We start from the raw sequence: 18,498 nt of genomic DNA on the forward strand, positions 1-18,498 counted from the left end.
GGGGGGAGGGAGGGGGGAGGGAGGGAGGGAGGGAGGGAGGGAGGTTATAGCCAGGGATGTTGGAATGCGTCTTAAATCTCAGCACTTGGGAGGCAGAGGCAGCCAGGCAGATCCTACAGCCAGCTAATGGAAAGGTGAAGGTTTTTCTGAATGTTATTAATGATATAGCACCAATGCTGGGCTGTGACTGACTCAAGAGTACTAAACATCAGTTATGTTACAGTCTCAGAGACATTCTGGCTCAGTGGTTTAAATAGAGTGGACCTAAAAGCACGTTAGTCACATGGAGACTTGGAACAGTAAACAACTTTTCTCTACATACAAACCTAACAATGTAACACTGGAAGTGACTGTCAGGGTACTGTGGTTGATACGGCTCTTGACTCAACACAGTTCCAAACCACCAAGCATCATCAATAATAGATCGAAATCTGTCACCTATAAGAGAAATGATCAAGTCTGAGACATGCCTTTGCTAGCATTATGTACACCTTTTACATATGAAATACCACAATACACAAAGAACAGAGACCAAGCACAAAGTTTAAGAAAATTCAAAATACTCAAGAGTTGTGGTATATCATCACAGTTAGGCCCTGTGTTCAGCCAACATTTAAGGAAAAGGAGACTGACATTCTCTGGGTGTGTAACACTAAAACCTTAAACACTATTGAGAAGTGTTACAAAATACTAAAAAAAAAAAACAAACAAACAAACAAACAAAAAAAAAACAAACAAACCAAAAAAAACAAAAATTATAGCAGCTATGATTTACTTGTCACTACAAAAATATAACATAAAAGTGTTATAAGTTCTTAAAAAAAAAAAAAAAAATCACATGAGCAATAGAGTCTGGAGTCAGTAAGATGGGTTAATGGATAAAAGCAATTGCCACCATGCCTAATTGCCTAGGCTGCCTAAGTTAAATGCCAGGGACCCTTGTGACAGACAGAAGAGCACAGTCTTCCAAGTCCTGACCTTCACACGAGCCACATGGTATGATCTCACCACATACACTCAAGTGCATAAAATAAATTTTAAAAGAAAAAAAAAATAGAAATCACATCTGAAAATACAAGCATTAAAAATGTATTATTATTTAAAAGAACTACATAGTTACTAATCAATCCTACTACTATCTTACAATAATTCAACAGGAAGAACTTTCTAAAGTCCAAAGAAAGAATGGGTCTGGACTGCAGCCCTATGGCCTAGCTGAGTGCCCCCCCACCAGGGTCTAAATATTCAAACTTTAACTGCAGCAGTGATTCCAGACTGTGAGAATTTAAATGTGTCCCACAACAATGAAATCTGACTTTAACTCAGTGGATAGCAGCCAGTTCATCTATGCTCTCTACATACTGTAGTTAACATAGCATTTCCCAAACAGCAAAGAAAGTCACCCATCCCCATCTATCCGACCGCTCTGTAGGTTCAAATCCAGCCAGCCTGGTCTACAGTATTCCAGGCCAGTCAGGGCCCACAGTGAGACCCTGTCTCAAAAACTAACTTTAAAATAAACAATAGGATAATAGCACAGTGTAAAACTGAGATCAATCAACTTCCTCTACACATATGGACTGCAAAACAAAGCCACTAAGATTACAAAGAAAAACAAACCATAAGTTTTGAAAGCTTCCAAAGCTTCCACTACTGCTATATATGGAGAGGGGTGCGAGGGCAATTTCCCGGAGTCATTCCCTCGCAGACCACGTTGATCCCAGGGACTAGACTCCAGCTATCAGGCTGGGACAGGGCACTGTATCCCATCAGCCATCTTGCTGACCCAAATGACTCTATTTTTGTTTTTAACATGTTTTTTTTAAAACAGGGTGGGGAGAGGGGAACACCCACACTCAAATAACATGCATATAGGTGCCCAGTGGAAAGGTGTCAAACCCCTTGGAGCAGAGGTGCAGGCAATCATGTGCCAGCTAGCTAGCTGTCTGACATATGGGTGCTTGGAACTGAACAAGTATCCCCAATTGCTGAGCCATCTTTCCAGCCTTTCTACTTCTTCAAGACCAGTTTCCTCAAGATATCCACTTGCCTCTGTCTCCAGAGTGGAGGGAATAAAGGCATCCACCACCAATGCCCAGCCCTGTATTTTTTTAAACCATCAGATTGTTTTACATACCCTTCCCAACAATGCGACCCTTTAACGCAGTTACTCATGCTGTAGTGATGTCCTTACTGTAATTTTGCTACCGTTAAGAACTGTAATGTGGCTGGGCAATAGTGGTGTATGCCTTTCATCTCAGCACTCAGGGGGCAGAGGCAGGTGGGCTAAAGGTCAGCCTGGTCTACTGAGAAAGTGCCAGGACAGCCAAGGCTACACAGAGGAAAAAACCTGTCTTGGGGAGGGGGGAATCATAATGTGAATATCTGATATGCAATGTCTGTGACAGGGTCATCTGTCCCAAAGAGGTGGTGACCCCACAGGTTGAGAACTGTTGTTTTAATTTCTATATAAGTATAACTTATCTGAGTACAACCAAGATAATTATACACAGCCAAGAGTGGTGCTACACACCTTTAATCACAGCACTCAGAAAGCAGATCTCTGTGAGCTCCAGGCCAGCCAGAGTTCCACAGTAAAATAGTAACAACAACAGCCGGGTATTGGTGGCGCACACTTTAATCCCAGCACTTGAGTTTAAGGCCAGCCTGATCTACAGAGCGAGTGAGTTTAAGGCCAGCCTGATCTACGAGCGAGTTCCAGGACAGGCTACAAAGCAATATTGAGAAACCCTGTCTCAAAAAATCAAAACAAAAACAAAACAAAACAACAACAAAGAACAACAACAATAAATAACAAAACAGCAATTAACAAATGTGCACACCATAAGCAATATTGTGGCTAAAAAGTCTACACGGAATAGATAGCAATTAGCACAAGTACTAAGCCAATATATTTAAAGGTTGTTTATGCTTCTAGAAAGTGTTTGTTTGTATAAGCAATAATTAAAAGTGCTACATCCAAAAGCAGATCAATGGCTTTTTAAGACTACATACAATTCAATAAGAACAGACTTACAAGGCTGCCAGTTTCTCTGTCTTGCTTCATCATAAAATTGGCGCAACACAAGAAAATCAATAACATCTGGCATATCATGATATCTAAAAGAAAATTAAAAATGACCACAGTGGAGAGCAATAAGATTCAAAAGGCACAGGCACTGTCATTTCAAACTCCTGTGTACATGTACATACACACACAAGGGTGGAATGCAGACGTTAGCCCTGAGTGTCATTCCCAAACGCCACCCGCCTACTCTTCCAACAGGCTCTGCCACTGGTCTACAGATCACCAAGCAGGCTGGACTCGCTGACCACTGAGCACCAAGGCTGAGTCATCTTCCCAGGCCTGTCTACCCACACTTAGAGAAGTCAGAGGGGGCTAGAGAGGTGCTTTCAGGGCAATGCAAGGACTGACGGCCAGTGTCCACATGTGAGCCAGGTGCCCATAACCCTAACGCTACAAAGGCACCGAGAAAGGGGCAGGCTCCTAGGCGTTGCTGACTGCCCGGCGAGCAAATGGTGAGTTCCAGGTTTAGTAAGTCACAGCACAAACGCAGTGTGTACTCAACTTGAACCCTGCACACTGAACATCCACGTGACCAACCTCCTGCATAGGCTCTAACCCTCTGCCTGTGTGAGCACTGAGAAAACCACCCCAGGAGCAGACTCCATGCCTGACTGCTGCCTTGCAGACCTGACAGTGCTTGACATGTATGTTGCAGCTAAATAGGAAGAGCCCACTAACCAGAGGATGTAAGCAATTCCCCAGAAACATAATACATACCTAATGGAGAAAGATTTATCTGTAAGTCTGCCAGTTGCTGGATCTATAAATGCTAGTTTGAGGCAACAAAGGGTAGGTGGTCCAACCTCGTATCTTATTCCGACTATTTTCACCAACTCTTGATCCTGTAATAGACATTTACTTAGGAACTATATTTTCTTTTTTTTAAAGTCAATTTATCACTACCACAATCCTCTATGTACTAGCAAGCTCCTAACCTGGGATTCCAGATACATAAGTGTCCCCAGAGGACAGACACCCGCCTCACACAGAAGCATGCTCTGTATAAGCAGTTTACTCACTTCAAGTACAAGTGATTCAGGATCAGTACAAAGTAACCAGTTAATGTGATAATTTATTGACTTATACTTTAACTTTCATTTTATTATTTCTTTTTGTTTGTTTGTTTGTTTGTGTACATGTGTGTGGCAAGGCACCCAAGTAAAGGTCACAGTAATACTTACAGAAGAAGGTTCTCTCTTCAACCATGTGGGACAGGGGATTGAACTCAGACCCTCACCCACTGCACCATACATACACCTCTGCTCTGTATTAACAGTCTAACCATGCACCAGACTAACTGACCTACCCTGAGTTCCATTTTCCTCCATGGCTCCTTATTAGGGTTAAGCTCATAAATCTTATTTCTTCTCACAGCTTCAATGTACGCTTCGTGACCCTGACGAAAGTAGATCACCTGCAAAGGGAAGGGTTTTATTTTTGTTTTTAACCAGGAAACCACTAAGCCTCAAGAGTTTTGCTTTCCTATGCACACCCTCCAAGGTTTCTGTTCTCACCTCATCACCCATCTGAGGGACAAAGGGGGACTTGCGAAGTGTAGTGTCTGTTATCCAAACCGGAGGGTGAAACTCACACAAATGATCCGTATCTGCAAGCTCTGGTGGAGTTAGCCTTCGCAAACTCTGTCAAGACAAAGTAATGAAGCTTGGTAGAAAGGGGCAACATAAGCTATTTAATTGGCAAACAAATATTTCACTATTCAGAGTCATTTTGTTTAGATCAATACACAAGAATAGATTGCTTTTATGAAAATTATGGAATGTGTCTGGCTCTAACCCTCCACTTACCTACAGCTTCTAAAGTCACTGTAGAGCTACCTAAACCCAGCCTAGGACTCCCTCATACCCCAAGCCCTCCAGTCCTATTCAGCGTCTTCTACACACTGATATGGGATGTCCTTCTGTATGCTATAAATGTGTTGCTTTTATTGGTTGATGAATAAAGCTGTTTAGACCAATGGGCAGGCTGAATATAGCTAGGTAGAAAATCCAAACAGAGAGAAAGAAGCAGTCTGAGAGACACCATTAGCCAGCCACCCAAGGAGTAACATGTCAGAGCATCACTGGTAAGCCACAGCCTCATGGCAATACATAAATAGAAATGGATTAATTTACAAGAGAGAGCTAGCCAGTAATGGGCCCCAGTCATAGGCCAAACAATTACACATTAATATTAAGCCTAGAGTATTCTTTCATAAGCAGCTGTGGGGACCCGGTAAGCGAGAGAAAAACCAGTCCAGTGGAACCAGATGAGACAGAGAAAACTTCCAACCACAAGGCTCAGCCTAGGACCCTCATCGTCTCCTAGAACCAACCTCTCTGAATGTGAACAAAGCCAGTAACAATAATCTCCTTTTGTGTTTTAAGTACTTTGAGATAGGTTTTATGAATCCCAAAATGGGATTCCTGTTATTCAGGAAGAAATTACCTGACCCTGACCCACCAAAATATGACACTCATTAAAATGCCTAAGTGACAGAGGATCTGTCACACAGGAAGAGAAAACAAGAAGAAAGCTCGACATTATAAATAATGACCCTGGCATGAGAAAGTACCTATGGGGCATGAAATAACAAATCATTACTACAGTCAGAGAAATATGAAGACAGAAAATATAGCATAAAAATGCAAAATCCAAGCAGTGGTACTGTAAGGACTCAGGCATTATGCTGGGCTGCCCGTCACCTGGCAGAATGCCCTCAGGCAGGATCCTGGTCTGCACACAGGTGCAAAAGACCCCTGGTTACTTACGCTCTTTCCCACCGTTCCTCACCTCTTCTCTTCTGCCCCCTCTGTGTCTCTTCTTTTGTCTTTTCTGCCCCCTTCCCTCTCCTTTCAAATAAAACTTCTCACTTACGCTCTGTCTGCCTGGTGTGTTTGTCCCTCTGTCTCGGTCAACCTTGCTGGCCATGGAACTGACAAGGTCCCCAACCTGCATTATCCTAACAAGTGGCATACACTTTTAATCCCAGAGGCAACCAGATTCTCTGTGAGTTTAAGACCAGCCTGGTCTACAGTTCCAGCACAGCCAGGACTACACAGAGAAACAAACAAAACAAAACAAAACAAAAAAAAAACCACCAAACAAACAGAGCAACCCAACAAGAGGCAGGAGAAATATCCAAATCCCTCAAATTTACTCCTGGTAGCAAGGTCAGGTTCTGCTCTAAAGCTACACTGGACACTCTTCATAACAGTGCGGCCTTCTTCCAACACGCTGCTCTTTACTCCTTTGCAACAGACCCCAAGGCATTAACAATTATAAAAAGGGAAACCTTAAAAACGTTTTTTTTCATAAAAATAAAAATCAGAAAAGTTGAACAAGCCCGGCCAGAGCAGGGAAGCAATGGAGAAGTGTTTTAATGGTTATAATAAGGGTTAACACACGGGACAATTATTCTGCAAAAGTCAGGGTACCCAGTACATTGTTACATGCCTCATTGAAGACCAGTGCAGAGCATTTACCCCAGTGTGAGGTTTGAGGTCCTGGGTTCAATCCCAGCACCAAGTAAAAAGAAAAACTACAGAAAAAGACAAGAAATGCAAACAAACAAAAGGCAGAAAAACAAAAACAGCAGCAACAAAAAGCCCACCCCAGATGTAGAAAACAACGCCGAATGAAAGTAGAGGCACGCATATTTTTAAAGGTTATTTTTCTGACCTCTCTTTTAGGCTTGCTTGCTTTCTTTCTTTTCCGCCTTCTTTTTGGAGGAGATACGTTCTCTGCAGACATTTCATCCTCTGAACTACTGCAGAATCGGGTTACTCGACGGCGACAAGATGTCCTTAAAGGAGGCTGCAAATTGATTCCTGTGTCAGCTGTCCAATCAGAGTATCGAGAGGAAGAGTCACTGCAAGAACACAATGTTGTAAGTTGCACAGGACCAAAATGTTAGTATTAACAGCAAGCTCACAGTGGAAGCCTGAGGGAATAAAAGGGGTGAGCATGAAGAGAGGAAAACCAAGGATCTAGGTGTAACTTAACACCCTGTTCACAGTGCGAGCAGACCAACAGAAAAACAGAGAGCGCAACCAAGATGGAGGAAGAAATCTTCACCAGGGCTACAAGGATGGCTCCACCAGATACTTTTTCAGGGCCAGGGTTCAATTCCCAGCACCTACACAGTGGCTCACAACTGTCAGGGATTTTAGTTCCAGGGGACCTAATGCCATCTGACCTCTACAGGCTATAGACATGCACGGGTACACAGACATGCATTCAGGCAAAACATTCATACACTTAAAATATATGTGAATCAGGAAGACTGATTCACCAACAATGGAAAGAAAGTTAACACACAGAATGTTTCTGCTTGAAGGCAACCAGGCTAACTCCTAAAGGAACTTTTATCTTTTGTGGCACCGGGGACTTAACCCATGCCTTGTGCATGCCAGGCAATTACTCTACACCATCAGAGCTACATCCCAAGCCCTTTTCTTTTCTCAAGTACCCTCTAACTGAGAGCTGATGAAAGTCAGGCCTACCTCAGCCAAGTGATAGCTTCCCTCTCATAATGCTAAGCATAGTTACTGAAAACATTACAGAGAACCCTAAGAGCCCCAGCACCTCCAAGAGGCTGGTGAATTCTAACTTGCATCACCAACCAATAATAGAGACATCAAGTGATCCAAAGGAAGCAATTCAATCCCAATGAGAAAGTGATGGATTCTTACAAGAGGCTGACCCTCTCTGACAAGCTGGAAGTGCAGGAAAGGGTCAGCAATGGCTACACCCTGAGTTATGCAAGTCAAAGTAAAGTAGGCCTGTAACAGAAGCTTCACAGCACAGATGGGATGGAGGAGGTCTCCACTGTACCTCTCAAGTGCTTCACAATGTATTCGTTTTTGTTTTTCTCCTCAACAGGGTTTCTCTCTGTAACAGCCCTGGCTGTCCTCAAACTCACAGAGACCCATCCACCTGCCTCTACTGCCTCCCTAGTGCTGAAAGGTATGTGCCACCACTGCCCAGCTGTAATTAGCATTTTTATGTCATGGTTGCTCCACAATTCAAAGAAAATTCTTAGAAGACTAATGCATGTTTTTGTGCTCTAGGACGCTAGTAACATCCCAGTCACAACAGACCAAACAAGATAAGTAATGAGGCAGAATGCACCACAGAAAAAGACAACAGATGCTAGATGACCCGTGTGCTATGGTTAAGGGGAAACTGAGCATGGCTAAACAGTTTATGTAGATGAAAGCAATGTGAGAAAAATGGAGGCTTAAGTCATACTGGAACTTGGATCTTAATTAAAGACACTTAACCATGAGTACACCATAAGTACATAAGGCTGAAGACACTGGATGCTCATTTCAAGGACGGCCTAGGGTGCAGTCAGTGTCTTTGATACGCATCGCTAAGCTCTGGGTAAGCGGTGCAGGCCCCGTGCAGAGCAGAGCTAGTGTACTTGTCTCTCTGGCTGCAGGGACTGAGCTCCCGGGGGTCAGCACAAACAGGCACCTTGAGCTTTCGCTGTTACTCCGGCTGTCACTCCTCCACTCATCGTCTTCTGAAGAGCGAGAGCCTCCGCTTGGGTCACAGGATGTCTCCTGCATTGTCACAGGGGGGAAAAGGTCAAAGTGCTGAGTCACCTATCCCAACAAGACCCCCATCGTTAGCAGTCATGTGACTTGGTAAAACTTAAGAAGCATGCCACTTTTACTAAACCAGTGAGTAGCCACTGAGAGGAGGTATCAATAGTTCGGGTTGGAACAGAGAATGGCTGCAAACTCCTGACCTTCCTGGGATCACAGGAGTGCGTCTCCAAGCCTGGCTTCCATGTGTCTTTATGTGCACTGGTGTTTGATTCCCTGGAACTGGAGTTACAGACAGTTGTGAGCTGCCATGTGTGTGCTGGGAACTGAACCCGAGTCCTCTGGAAGAGCCACCGGTGCTCTTAACCACTGAGCCATCTCCCCAGCCCCAGGCCTGGCTTTTAAATCCGTATTTATTTTTATCAAGGTATTGTCCAAGGGGATGTGAGGCTGACTCTGAGCACAGGCAGGGAAATGATGGACTGTGGTCTGGGCTCTGCTTTTACATCCCAGCTACTTTGAGGGTACATGGGGTCTCTACCTGAGGGTCATTTGCTTTCAACCCTCAAGATGAAATGGCCAGTAGCTTTCCACACTGCAACGCACTGTTACATGCGTTCCCACTTTGAAAAAAGATTATTTTTCTCAACTACTCCACTTCAACAGCTCTTTACGTACACTGAATGCAAGTTTTTCTCAAGTATTTTACTTGTATGGTTGTTGTCTTTTTCTCATAAGAGTTATCTTTTCTGGAGCAATTTTGAAATTTCAATTTAGTCCAAGTTACCCATTTGAGACTGTACCTATTTCACTTCAGCTTCTACAAATTGTAAACTCTTTCATATTTACATTCAGTTTGTGACTCATTCTAAGCTGTTCTTCCTGTCTCCCCACAGACAGGGCCTCAGCCTTGAAGGTCAGAATGCAGGCATGCACCGCCAGATGCAGATTGGGGAATGCCTGAGAAAGACCGCAGAGCAGAGTGATCTTGTGGGGGTGTGTCCACGAGTACTCACTCAAGCACTGAGCTGTCTCTGCGGGACATCAGCTGGCAATGACCTGTTCCGGACTATGTTGTTTCCCTGACTTTTGCTTGTTCTTCCCACAACATCACTGTAACAAGTCATAATGACAGCCTCTGTCTGCCCTTTAATTATGTTCCTCTGCAATTTTATATTAGCTGTCCTGTATTTTTATTTTCTCCCTATAATTTACTTAAAAAGTTTGTAACTTGCTGGGATTTTGACTAGAATCCTACTGAATATACAGGTGGTGGCATCCTGACAAAGACATGATCCAACAGGTGTGCTCCTTTGATGCTAAAAAGAATCCAACCAGACTGTTAGTCTGTCCAAAAGTTAAACAGGCTGATCACACAATCCATGGTTTTCAAAGAAGCTCCTGAGATAACAGTTTATAAAAGTTGCCATAAAGTTGCACACAGATGCTTACCGTCTGCATGCATAACTGTCAAAACTCCAACACCAAAATGTTACCTTCAAACAATGGGATACTGAGCTATAAAATAAATGAAGTTATCAAGCTAGGAGAAGATATAAGAATGTGTCGATGTGTTACAAAAGGCAAGAGGAGCCAGGCAGGGGTGGGGCATGCCTTTAATCCCAGCACTTGGGAAGCAGCGGCAGGGGGAAATCTCTGAGTTCAAGGCCAGCTTGTTCTACAGTGTGAGTTCTACAGACTGAGCTACACAAAGAAATCCTGTGTTGAATCTGAGGCGGGGGAAGGGGTAGGAGATGATGGGATTATTTCAAGGCCAGTTAAAAGGCTCAGGGACAAAGGTATGCTTGGCTGTTGGGCCTAATGACCTGAGTGGACCAAGCAGAGCACTGTTGGCCACAAGTTGCAGTGTGACTTCCACACACACACTTTGGCAAGCTTACACCTACATCTTAGACACAAAATACATAAATGCAAAAACATTGAGGGGAGATAGGGTTTCCTCTGTGTAACAGCCCTAGTTGTCTTAGAACTAGGTCTGTAGACCAGGCTGGCCTCAAATTCAGAGATGCACCTGCCTCTGCCTCCCAAGTGCTGGGATTAAAGGCATGTGCCACCACCACTTGGCTTGTATTATTCAAAGAAAAAACAAAAATAACAGAATTAAGACAAACTCAGCAGACTCTGTTGGCACAGGTCTGCCATTAAGATCGACCCAGGAAGACCCTCTTAAAGATCAAAAGGTTTTACAAGTGCTGTGAGACCTTCCAGTCCACCTACTCTGTCTAGATCTACCATATCTACCATGCCTAGGTTCAATCCCCAACACCAGAACATAAGCACATGTGCGCATGAAAGAGTTAGGCAAATCTTCATAAAGTCCTCCTACTCACATGTCTAATGGAGCCTGAAGACTCATTTCCAGAAGATAATTCACACTGGCCAGCATTTCTTCTACCATAATTTGCAAATTTACGCCTACAGGTCCGTTGTCTTGACTGGGACAGCAAAACCACTGAATTTGACTAAAACAAAGAAACATGAGCATTACCAACAAAATGGATTTTGTATGGAGTCAACTATGAATGGCTTTGAAGGAGACAAAGATTAGAAATAATTTTTATCAAATATTATTTACTCCAAGTTATTTTTTACTTTTAGTTCCTCAGAGTGCTTTAAAAAGACACTCGCCTTTTTCACACTACGTTGTAAGCTACCATGAATGACATGAAGCCATCATGAACAAGATTTCACAGGCTTCGATGTGACTAAATTGGTAAATGCTGACTTAGCAAGTACAGTAAGGTTCAGTCCCCACCAAAACATAGACCTGGGGTGCTGGCACATGCCTGTGTAATGCCAGCACTCAAGAGACAGGGAGGGGAATTAGAAGGTAATGTTATCTTTTTATCAGTGATAAAAAATATAAAAACTAAAACATATATATATTATATATGTACATATTAGAATCATAATCAACCCTAAACATTATCACAATCTCAATACCTAATAGTTACAAAAACGATCTTTAAGTAGTAACAAGTATCTCCAATGTTTACATCATAAATACAAAGTGCTGTGGTACAGGAGTTGGAGACAAGAGCGTAAGGAAATCCAGTCTGAAGAGATAGATGGCTCTGTGGTTATGAACTTGTACTCATCTTCCCAAGGACTACCGCTTGGTTCCCAGCACCCATGCCAGGCATTGCACCAGCATCTGGATCTACAACTGGCCCAGGTGATCAACACCTTTTAGCCTCCACAGGCATACACACACACACACAGTAAAGTAAACATTACAAAAAGCTGTCAAAAATTTAAGGTCATCCTTGGCTAAACAGCTTATTTGAGACAGACTCCCTCCCACCACTCCCAATAAAAGAGGAAAACACTCCAGCAGCAGAGCTTTTAGAAGGGCACAAGCCGTTTCAATGCCTAAGATTGTGCATGACTCATGACTGAGACTGCTGGAACTTCCTTCAAGAGCACACAGCCCTGCAAGGCATCTATACAAGCTATGACGGACAGCTAGCTGTCTCAGAAAGACAGCACACAGCACATGGGAAATGAGAAAGACATCTTGATGTACTGTCATTACAAATCATCAGCAGGGATCCATCCTTAACGCTACAGAACCCTATATTAAGAATTAAAGGTTCTACGTTGGCTTTACACACCCAAACACAGACCTGAAAACATTAGAAAGCTACTGACATTTTCATAAATCACAGAGAACCCTGAGTGCTATTTTGTGACTGGAGAATGAAGGTACCGTTTGTGAGAGCTGGGAAGACGTCTTTTTCCTTCCCATCACATACAGGTTTCTCTCCTCTTCACCTCTCTCCATTCGAAAATCTTCCAACCGCCTACAAAAGTAAGTATGTGGTGACAGAGGCTCCTGGGCTGATATAATAAATCACTACAACTTTAAATATCATTCAGTTCCCCACCGAGCAATGGTGGTTCACGCCTTTAGTCCCAGCACTCAGGAGGCAGAGACAGGTGGATCTCTGTGATTTCGAGGCCAGCCTGGTCTACAGATCAAGTTCCAGGACAGGCTCCAACGCTACAGAGAAACCCTGTCTCTGAAAGACAAAACGGATAACATCATTCAGTTCATAAAGCTTTAATGGACATATGAAACAAATAAACTTAAAAGAGCACACGGCTGGGCACAGTGCCTCTCCCCCACACTTGGATGATGAGAAGAACGTCCCCTAGGAAGTTCAAGCCTCAATCGGGCTGCATAGCTAAGGTCCCAAATCAGACTGCCTAGAGCTTTACATTTTATGTATCTTTTACTTTTTAATATTTATTAAAAACAAAACCTCAGTGACACCTAGTCACACTAAGTAAAAGCAGTCATCAGTCTGGAGTGGTCCTGTTAGGACATCACAGCTCCCTGCTCTCACACTGCCCGCATTTCCAAGGACTACACTTCCTTTCTGTAAATAAAATTAAAACCGTCACGTTCCTATATAAGTTAGTCAACTCCATGTTTTATACCTCACACCAAATAAAAAATAGCAGTGCTGTTCATTTCTCCGTGTGCATGTCATGAACACTGTACAGGCGTTTTAACCATGATGTTAAAAACAGCACTTGTCTTCTCTGTGGAAAAGTCTCAGGGTCTCTGGATTCTAGCCGGTGCCTTGTTTTAAGGTCTAAATGTAGGACAGGGTGATGTCTCAACCACTCTGCCTATGTAACAACGTACAGCAGACAAGAACTGATGCCTAAGGAAAACTTTAAAAAAAAAAAAGTGCATGGAGGGCTTTTTAATTCTTTAAAATGGCTATGAGTGTGCTTTGCCTACAGTTAGGCACGTGTACCACATCTGATCACCTGGGACTAGAAATACAGATGGTTGTAAACCATCCTGAGGGTGCTGGGAGTCTAACCCAGGTCCCTCGAAAAGAACAGCTAGTGCTCTTAACCAATGAGCCATCGTTCCAGCCTAAGGTTTTGTTATTTCTTAAATATCTGAATTAAAACAAAGCTGAAGGAAGAAAATATTTCTTTTAAAGGTAAAGAAAGAGAATTGAGGATCTGTCCAGTTCTTTACAAACCTATGTTACAACTGCATGATCAAGAATGTTAAGAGGAAACCTCCTTAAAAGCACCCATTACAAAGTAAACAAAGAGACCCTGGTCACATTATCACCTAATCAAAGAATCTAGCCACAAAACATCAATAGGTGCTGATACAATAAAAACAAATTAGATGTTATATGTGTTATAATTTACAAAAAAGAATACAGTACAACATTTGAGACAGCTGGCAAGTTCAATACTAACTACATCTTCGGTTATGTGGAAGAATTCTACATGTTTAAGGTGTGGTAGAGAAAATAACACCTGACTTTTTTAGGAACACATGCTAAATCATCTAAAGAAGACACTATGTGTCTTTAATTCTAACAGACCAAACAGAACTACAATGACAGAGTTCACTATGTAACAATGCTGGGAAATGACATTCAGAATTCTGTCCACAATTAAAATAAATGTTAATCCTTTACTGAAATATACCTAAGTGGTTACTCCGCATTTATGTATATGGGACACAAGTTGTGTAGCTCACTACATTAAAACATTATCCTAAAGTTAAGAATGTACCCTTCTGCAGACCTGAATATGCCTGGTGGTGCCTCTGGCACAACCACTCTCCGCTTCCAAGCCTGCAGGTCTCTTTCGGTGGCAATCTGACTTCTGGGAGCATTCTGATGCATCTGACGAACACCTTCAACCTGCCCACTCCGGCGGAGGCCGATGTTTGGAGGAGACTGGATGTCTAAACTCAGTCTTCTAAAGCCTAAGAAAAATTATCAGGGGATTATTAGTCACTTAACACACATGCGGTGGTCTGAAAGAAAATGGATCCCAAAGGGAGGTGTGGCCTTGTTGGAGAAAGTGTGTCACTGTGGGAGTGGGCTATGTGGTCTCTGTTGCTCAAGCGACATGCAGTGTGGTAGACCGTTCACTTCTGTTGCTTTCGGGTCAAGATGTCAGGCTCTCAGCTCCTTCACCAGGACAATACCTGCCTGCATACCGACATGGCACACCATGATGAGATAATGAACAAACCTCTGAACATTTAAGCCACCCAATTAAATGTTTTCCTTTATAAGGGTTGCTATGGTCTTGGGTGTCTATTCACAGCAATAGATACCCTAAGACAATATTTTAAAAGTACATTCCATTAGGACACATACCCTAAGCTAGAAAGAGGACACACTAAAAATAACTTATAAGAAAAACTTTAACACACACGCGCGCACACACACGCACACACGCACACGCGCGCACACACACACACGCACACACGCACACACACACGCACACACACGCACACACACGCGTGCGCGCGCGCGCACACACACACGCACACGCACACACGCACACGCACGCACACACACACACGCACGCACACGCACACACACACGCACGCACGCACGCACGCACACGCACGCACGCACGCACGCACACACGCACACACGCACGCACACGCACGCGCACACACACACACACACACACACACACACACACACTCTTGACTGCAATTATAAAGAACCCAAAGTTCTGATCCCAGCACCCGTATCACACAGCTCACAACTGCCTGTAACTTCAGCCTTCTTTTGGCCCCCATGGGTACTTACATGCATATACATGCATGTGCATGCATGCACAGGGACAAGAGTGTGGCATGGGATGCACTCAACATAGACACCTAATTCATAAAAATAAACTTGACACATGCAGCACTACAGGAAATGCCTGAGACCACTGGTAACTTTGCCTGAAGCTAATGGCAAAGACAGCAGTAAAGCTCTCAGCTAAGAAGCCAGAAGATAGGACAACCTCCTACAAGCTAAAAGCATTATGTTGCAGTATGTGGCCTATTCTGAACAAAAGAACACACCTCACATACAACCATTTATATTAAAAATCACTCTCAGAAAGGCGTGATAACTAACACACAGCTGTAATCCCAGCACTCAGGAGGCAGAGGCAGGTGGCTCTCTGTGAGTTCGAGACCAGCCTGGTCTATATATAGGGTTAGTTCCAGGACAGGCTCCAAAGCCACACAGAGAAACCCTGTCTCAAATAACCAAAAAGAGGAAGGGAGGAAGAAGGGAGGGAGAGAGAGAGGAAAGTAAATCATGTCCACTATCATCCCATTTGCTCACGGGTTTTTGCGTACTAGCATTGACTTCTCTTTATTTCAACAATCTTGTGTTTGTTAAAGTACAACACTTCACTAGTACTTACTCCCTCTTCGGGGAGTTTCCTCCCCGTCTGAAAGTCCATTTGCAGTCCCGTCCTGGCCCACTCCCAGTCTCTGGTCTTGCTGCTGCTGTAACTGCCGGATCATCCCGTCAAGAATGTTGGATTCGGGGCTGGCTTCACCACTGTCGTTGGTCTGTAGGCTTATAATCTGTTCAATCACCTCTCCATCACCTACAAAGTCATCCATAATCTGTAATCACTAACAACTTCACTAAACACATCAACATGGCTGGGGGCGAGGCCCAGTGGTGCACAGCCTGCAAAGAGTTTGGTTCCAGGAACCAAACAAAGGAAAACAAAACCAAACAATACAATAAAGCACTTTTCAGAAAATAACCCTACACGCACAGGGGAGTAATAAACTCAACAAAAGGATTGAAAGCACAAACCTCAGCACTCCTACAGCACCAGTTTCAAGTCCAGCCTACTCCACACAGGAAATTACAGACAAGCCAGAGATACACAGCAAAACCAGACATGCAGACAAGACAGACACACAGAGGAAGACGGAATTTGCACTTACTTGTGGCCACATAGCCTAGCTGTGGAACCAAATGTTCGTCGGCTGAGTTTTCTCGACCTGGTACTAATCTCTGGTACTTGGTTGGATGAGGATTTCCATCTACATCTACCAAGAATGGTGGGGGCATAAGATGAGGTGCCTGTTGTGTCTGCTCATCTAAGACATAGTTATTGGAATCTCTTATCAGTGGTCGGTAGTCAGTATGGAAAAACATTTGATCGGGAATCTATGAAAGTAAAGATCATGGAATGACATTTTGAGATTTTTATTTGTTACAGACAATAATCTTAATGGTACTTAAAAATTAAAAACAACGGGAAATTAAAACAACTATTTTCAAACTAACTCTCCCAACTATTCATCTTATATGCTATGAGAAAGCATTAAAAATGACCTTTTCATATGGTTTGCTGCATCCAAAACCAAATATCAGAAGATGCCCATGAGAGTCTGTACAGGCAAAATGTTGTCCATCCTGTGAAAACTTACAGTCAAACACGGCTCCATGTCCTTGTCCTTCAATCTAGGAAAGGCAGGAAAAAAGAGCATTAGGCACATTAACAAGGCACTTTAGCTCTACGTATATGACTGTTTAAATGTGTGCTCCATGCTCATGGAGGCCAGCACAGGCCGGAAGGGACAAAGGACCACCTAGAGCACGGAGGCACAGGCAACTGTCAACACAGCCGAGGTGGACCTGGACTCACAGGACAGGAGAGCACTCCAGGCTGTCTTCTGCCCTCCATGTGGACACTGTCAAGAGCAGGCTCATACACATATACAACAATACACATATGCATATAACCCTGCACTCTTAGAACCCTTCTGGTAGCCACCCTGCACAACCCGCCCCTTGTTCATCATCTGTATCCCTGCCTAGAATGCCCATCAGTCAACTGGAAGGAAGCAGGATGGCAGGGGTTCTGTCACACACACTGGCCAAGCTACACCACATTATCCCAGGGCCATGCTGTGCAACAAGTGTTCACCATGAGAAAAGCAAGCTCTGCAAAACAAGCCTGAGGGTTCCATGTCCTACACAATGACTCCTGGTGAGAGGCAAGCTGCAACTCTTCCACACAGATCAACAATTCAGGGTCCCCCACCCCTGAGGTCTATTATTTAGGAAGTCCTGTCCCATACCTAGGGAACAAGCCTCGAAACTCGAAGGCTTAGTAGCCAGAGAGGTGACTCCCTAGTTAAATGCACTTGATGTCTCCCACAGAATACGAAGCCCAGTTTCCTAGTACTCTGATCTTCAGAGAAGCCACAATCAGCTACCACCACCCATATCCAGCAGCCCACAACTCTCCAGCTCCAGGCACTCTGACACTCTCTCTGTTCTCTCTCCACAGGCGTCCAAATGTACATGTGCAGGCCAACACAGACATAAAATTAAAATCTTAAAAACACAAGCTCCCAGGCCTCTCAGATGGGCAGTGACGTAGGAAGTTCCCATCATAAAAGGCCAATTATGCTTTGTTTAGGGAGTATTTAAATATATTTTGTTTAAAGTTTGAAATATAGTTTGGCTTTAACTATATTTTTTAATTTAAGTTAAAAAATCCAAAAAACAATATACTGGAGTCATCCACAGTGACACACACCTTTAATCTCAAAACTCAAGAGGAGGCAGAAGATCTTAGGGTTCCAGGGCTACATATTGAAGCCTGTCCCAAAAAAACAAAAACAATGTTCTTATTCTTACTTAAGTTGCTAGGTCTACCTAAATAATGCATTACTGTTGTATTCTTTTTTTCATGATACAGTAACTTCAAATGAAGAGTGTGTGTGTGTGTGTGTGTGCTGTGCTGTGCTGTGCTGTGCTGTGCTGTGCTGTGCTGTGCTGTGCTATGTTGAGGTCAGAATAACTTCAACTTGTGGCAATCCTGCCTCAGCTTTCCCAAATGCTGGAATTGCAGGTTTGGGCTACTGGCTCAAATGTTACTATCCTCATTGAGTTTTAAAGATTTATTTTTCAGGTAAGTACATGAGAGGGGTTGTATACATTGAGTACAGTACCCCAGAGGTAGCTAAAAAGAGAACTTGGGTTCTCTTCAAGCAGATTTTGCAGGAACCACTGAGCT

The 18,498-nt window shown here is 43.4% G+C and overlaps 1 protein-coding gene across 2 annotated transcripts in view; it reads right to left on the bottom strand.

Moving 5' to 3' along the window:
* The window catches only part of Brwd1 (bromodomain and WD repeat domain containing 1), a 61,821-nt gene that overhangs the window by 18,931 nt on the left and 24,392 nt on the right, over positions 1-18,498 (bottom strand). For both annotated transcript variants that reach the window (XM_051191947.1, XM_051191946.1), the window contains exons 16-28: positions 16,806-16,934; positions 16,412-16,637; positions 15,871-16,059; positions 14,230-14,413; positions 12,371-12,464; positions 10,992-11,123; positions 8,567-8,655; positions 6,767-6,956; positions 4,603-4,728; positions 4,395-4,502; positions 3,806-3,930; positions 3,038-3,120; positions 327-438 (exon numbers count right to left, since the gene is read on the bottom strand). In XM_051191947.1, coding sequence (XP_051047904.1) covers positions 327-438; positions 3,038-3,120; positions 3,806-3,930; positions 4,395-4,502; positions 4,603-4,728; positions 6,767-6,956; positions 8,567-8,655; positions 10,992-11,123; positions 12,371-12,464; positions 14,230-14,413; positions 15,871-16,059; positions 16,412-16,637; positions 16,806-16,934 — 1,787 coding nt within the window. The remainder of the gene's footprint in view (positions 1-326; positions 439-3,037; positions 3,121-3,805; positions 3,931-4,394; positions 4,503-4,602; positions 4,729-6,766; positions 6,957-8,566; positions 8,656-10,991; positions 11,124-12,370; positions 12,465-14,229; positions 14,414-15,870; positions 16,060-16,411; positions 16,638-16,805; positions 16,935-18,498) is intronic.

This window comes from Phodopus roborovskii, unplaced genomic scaffold, assembly GCF_943737965.1.
Source record: "Phodopus roborovskii unplaced genomic scaffold, PHOROB, whole genome shotgun sequence".
Classification (NCBI taxonomy): Eukaryota; Metazoa; Chordata; class Mammalia; order Rodentia; family Cricetidae; genus Phodopus; species Phodopus roborovskii.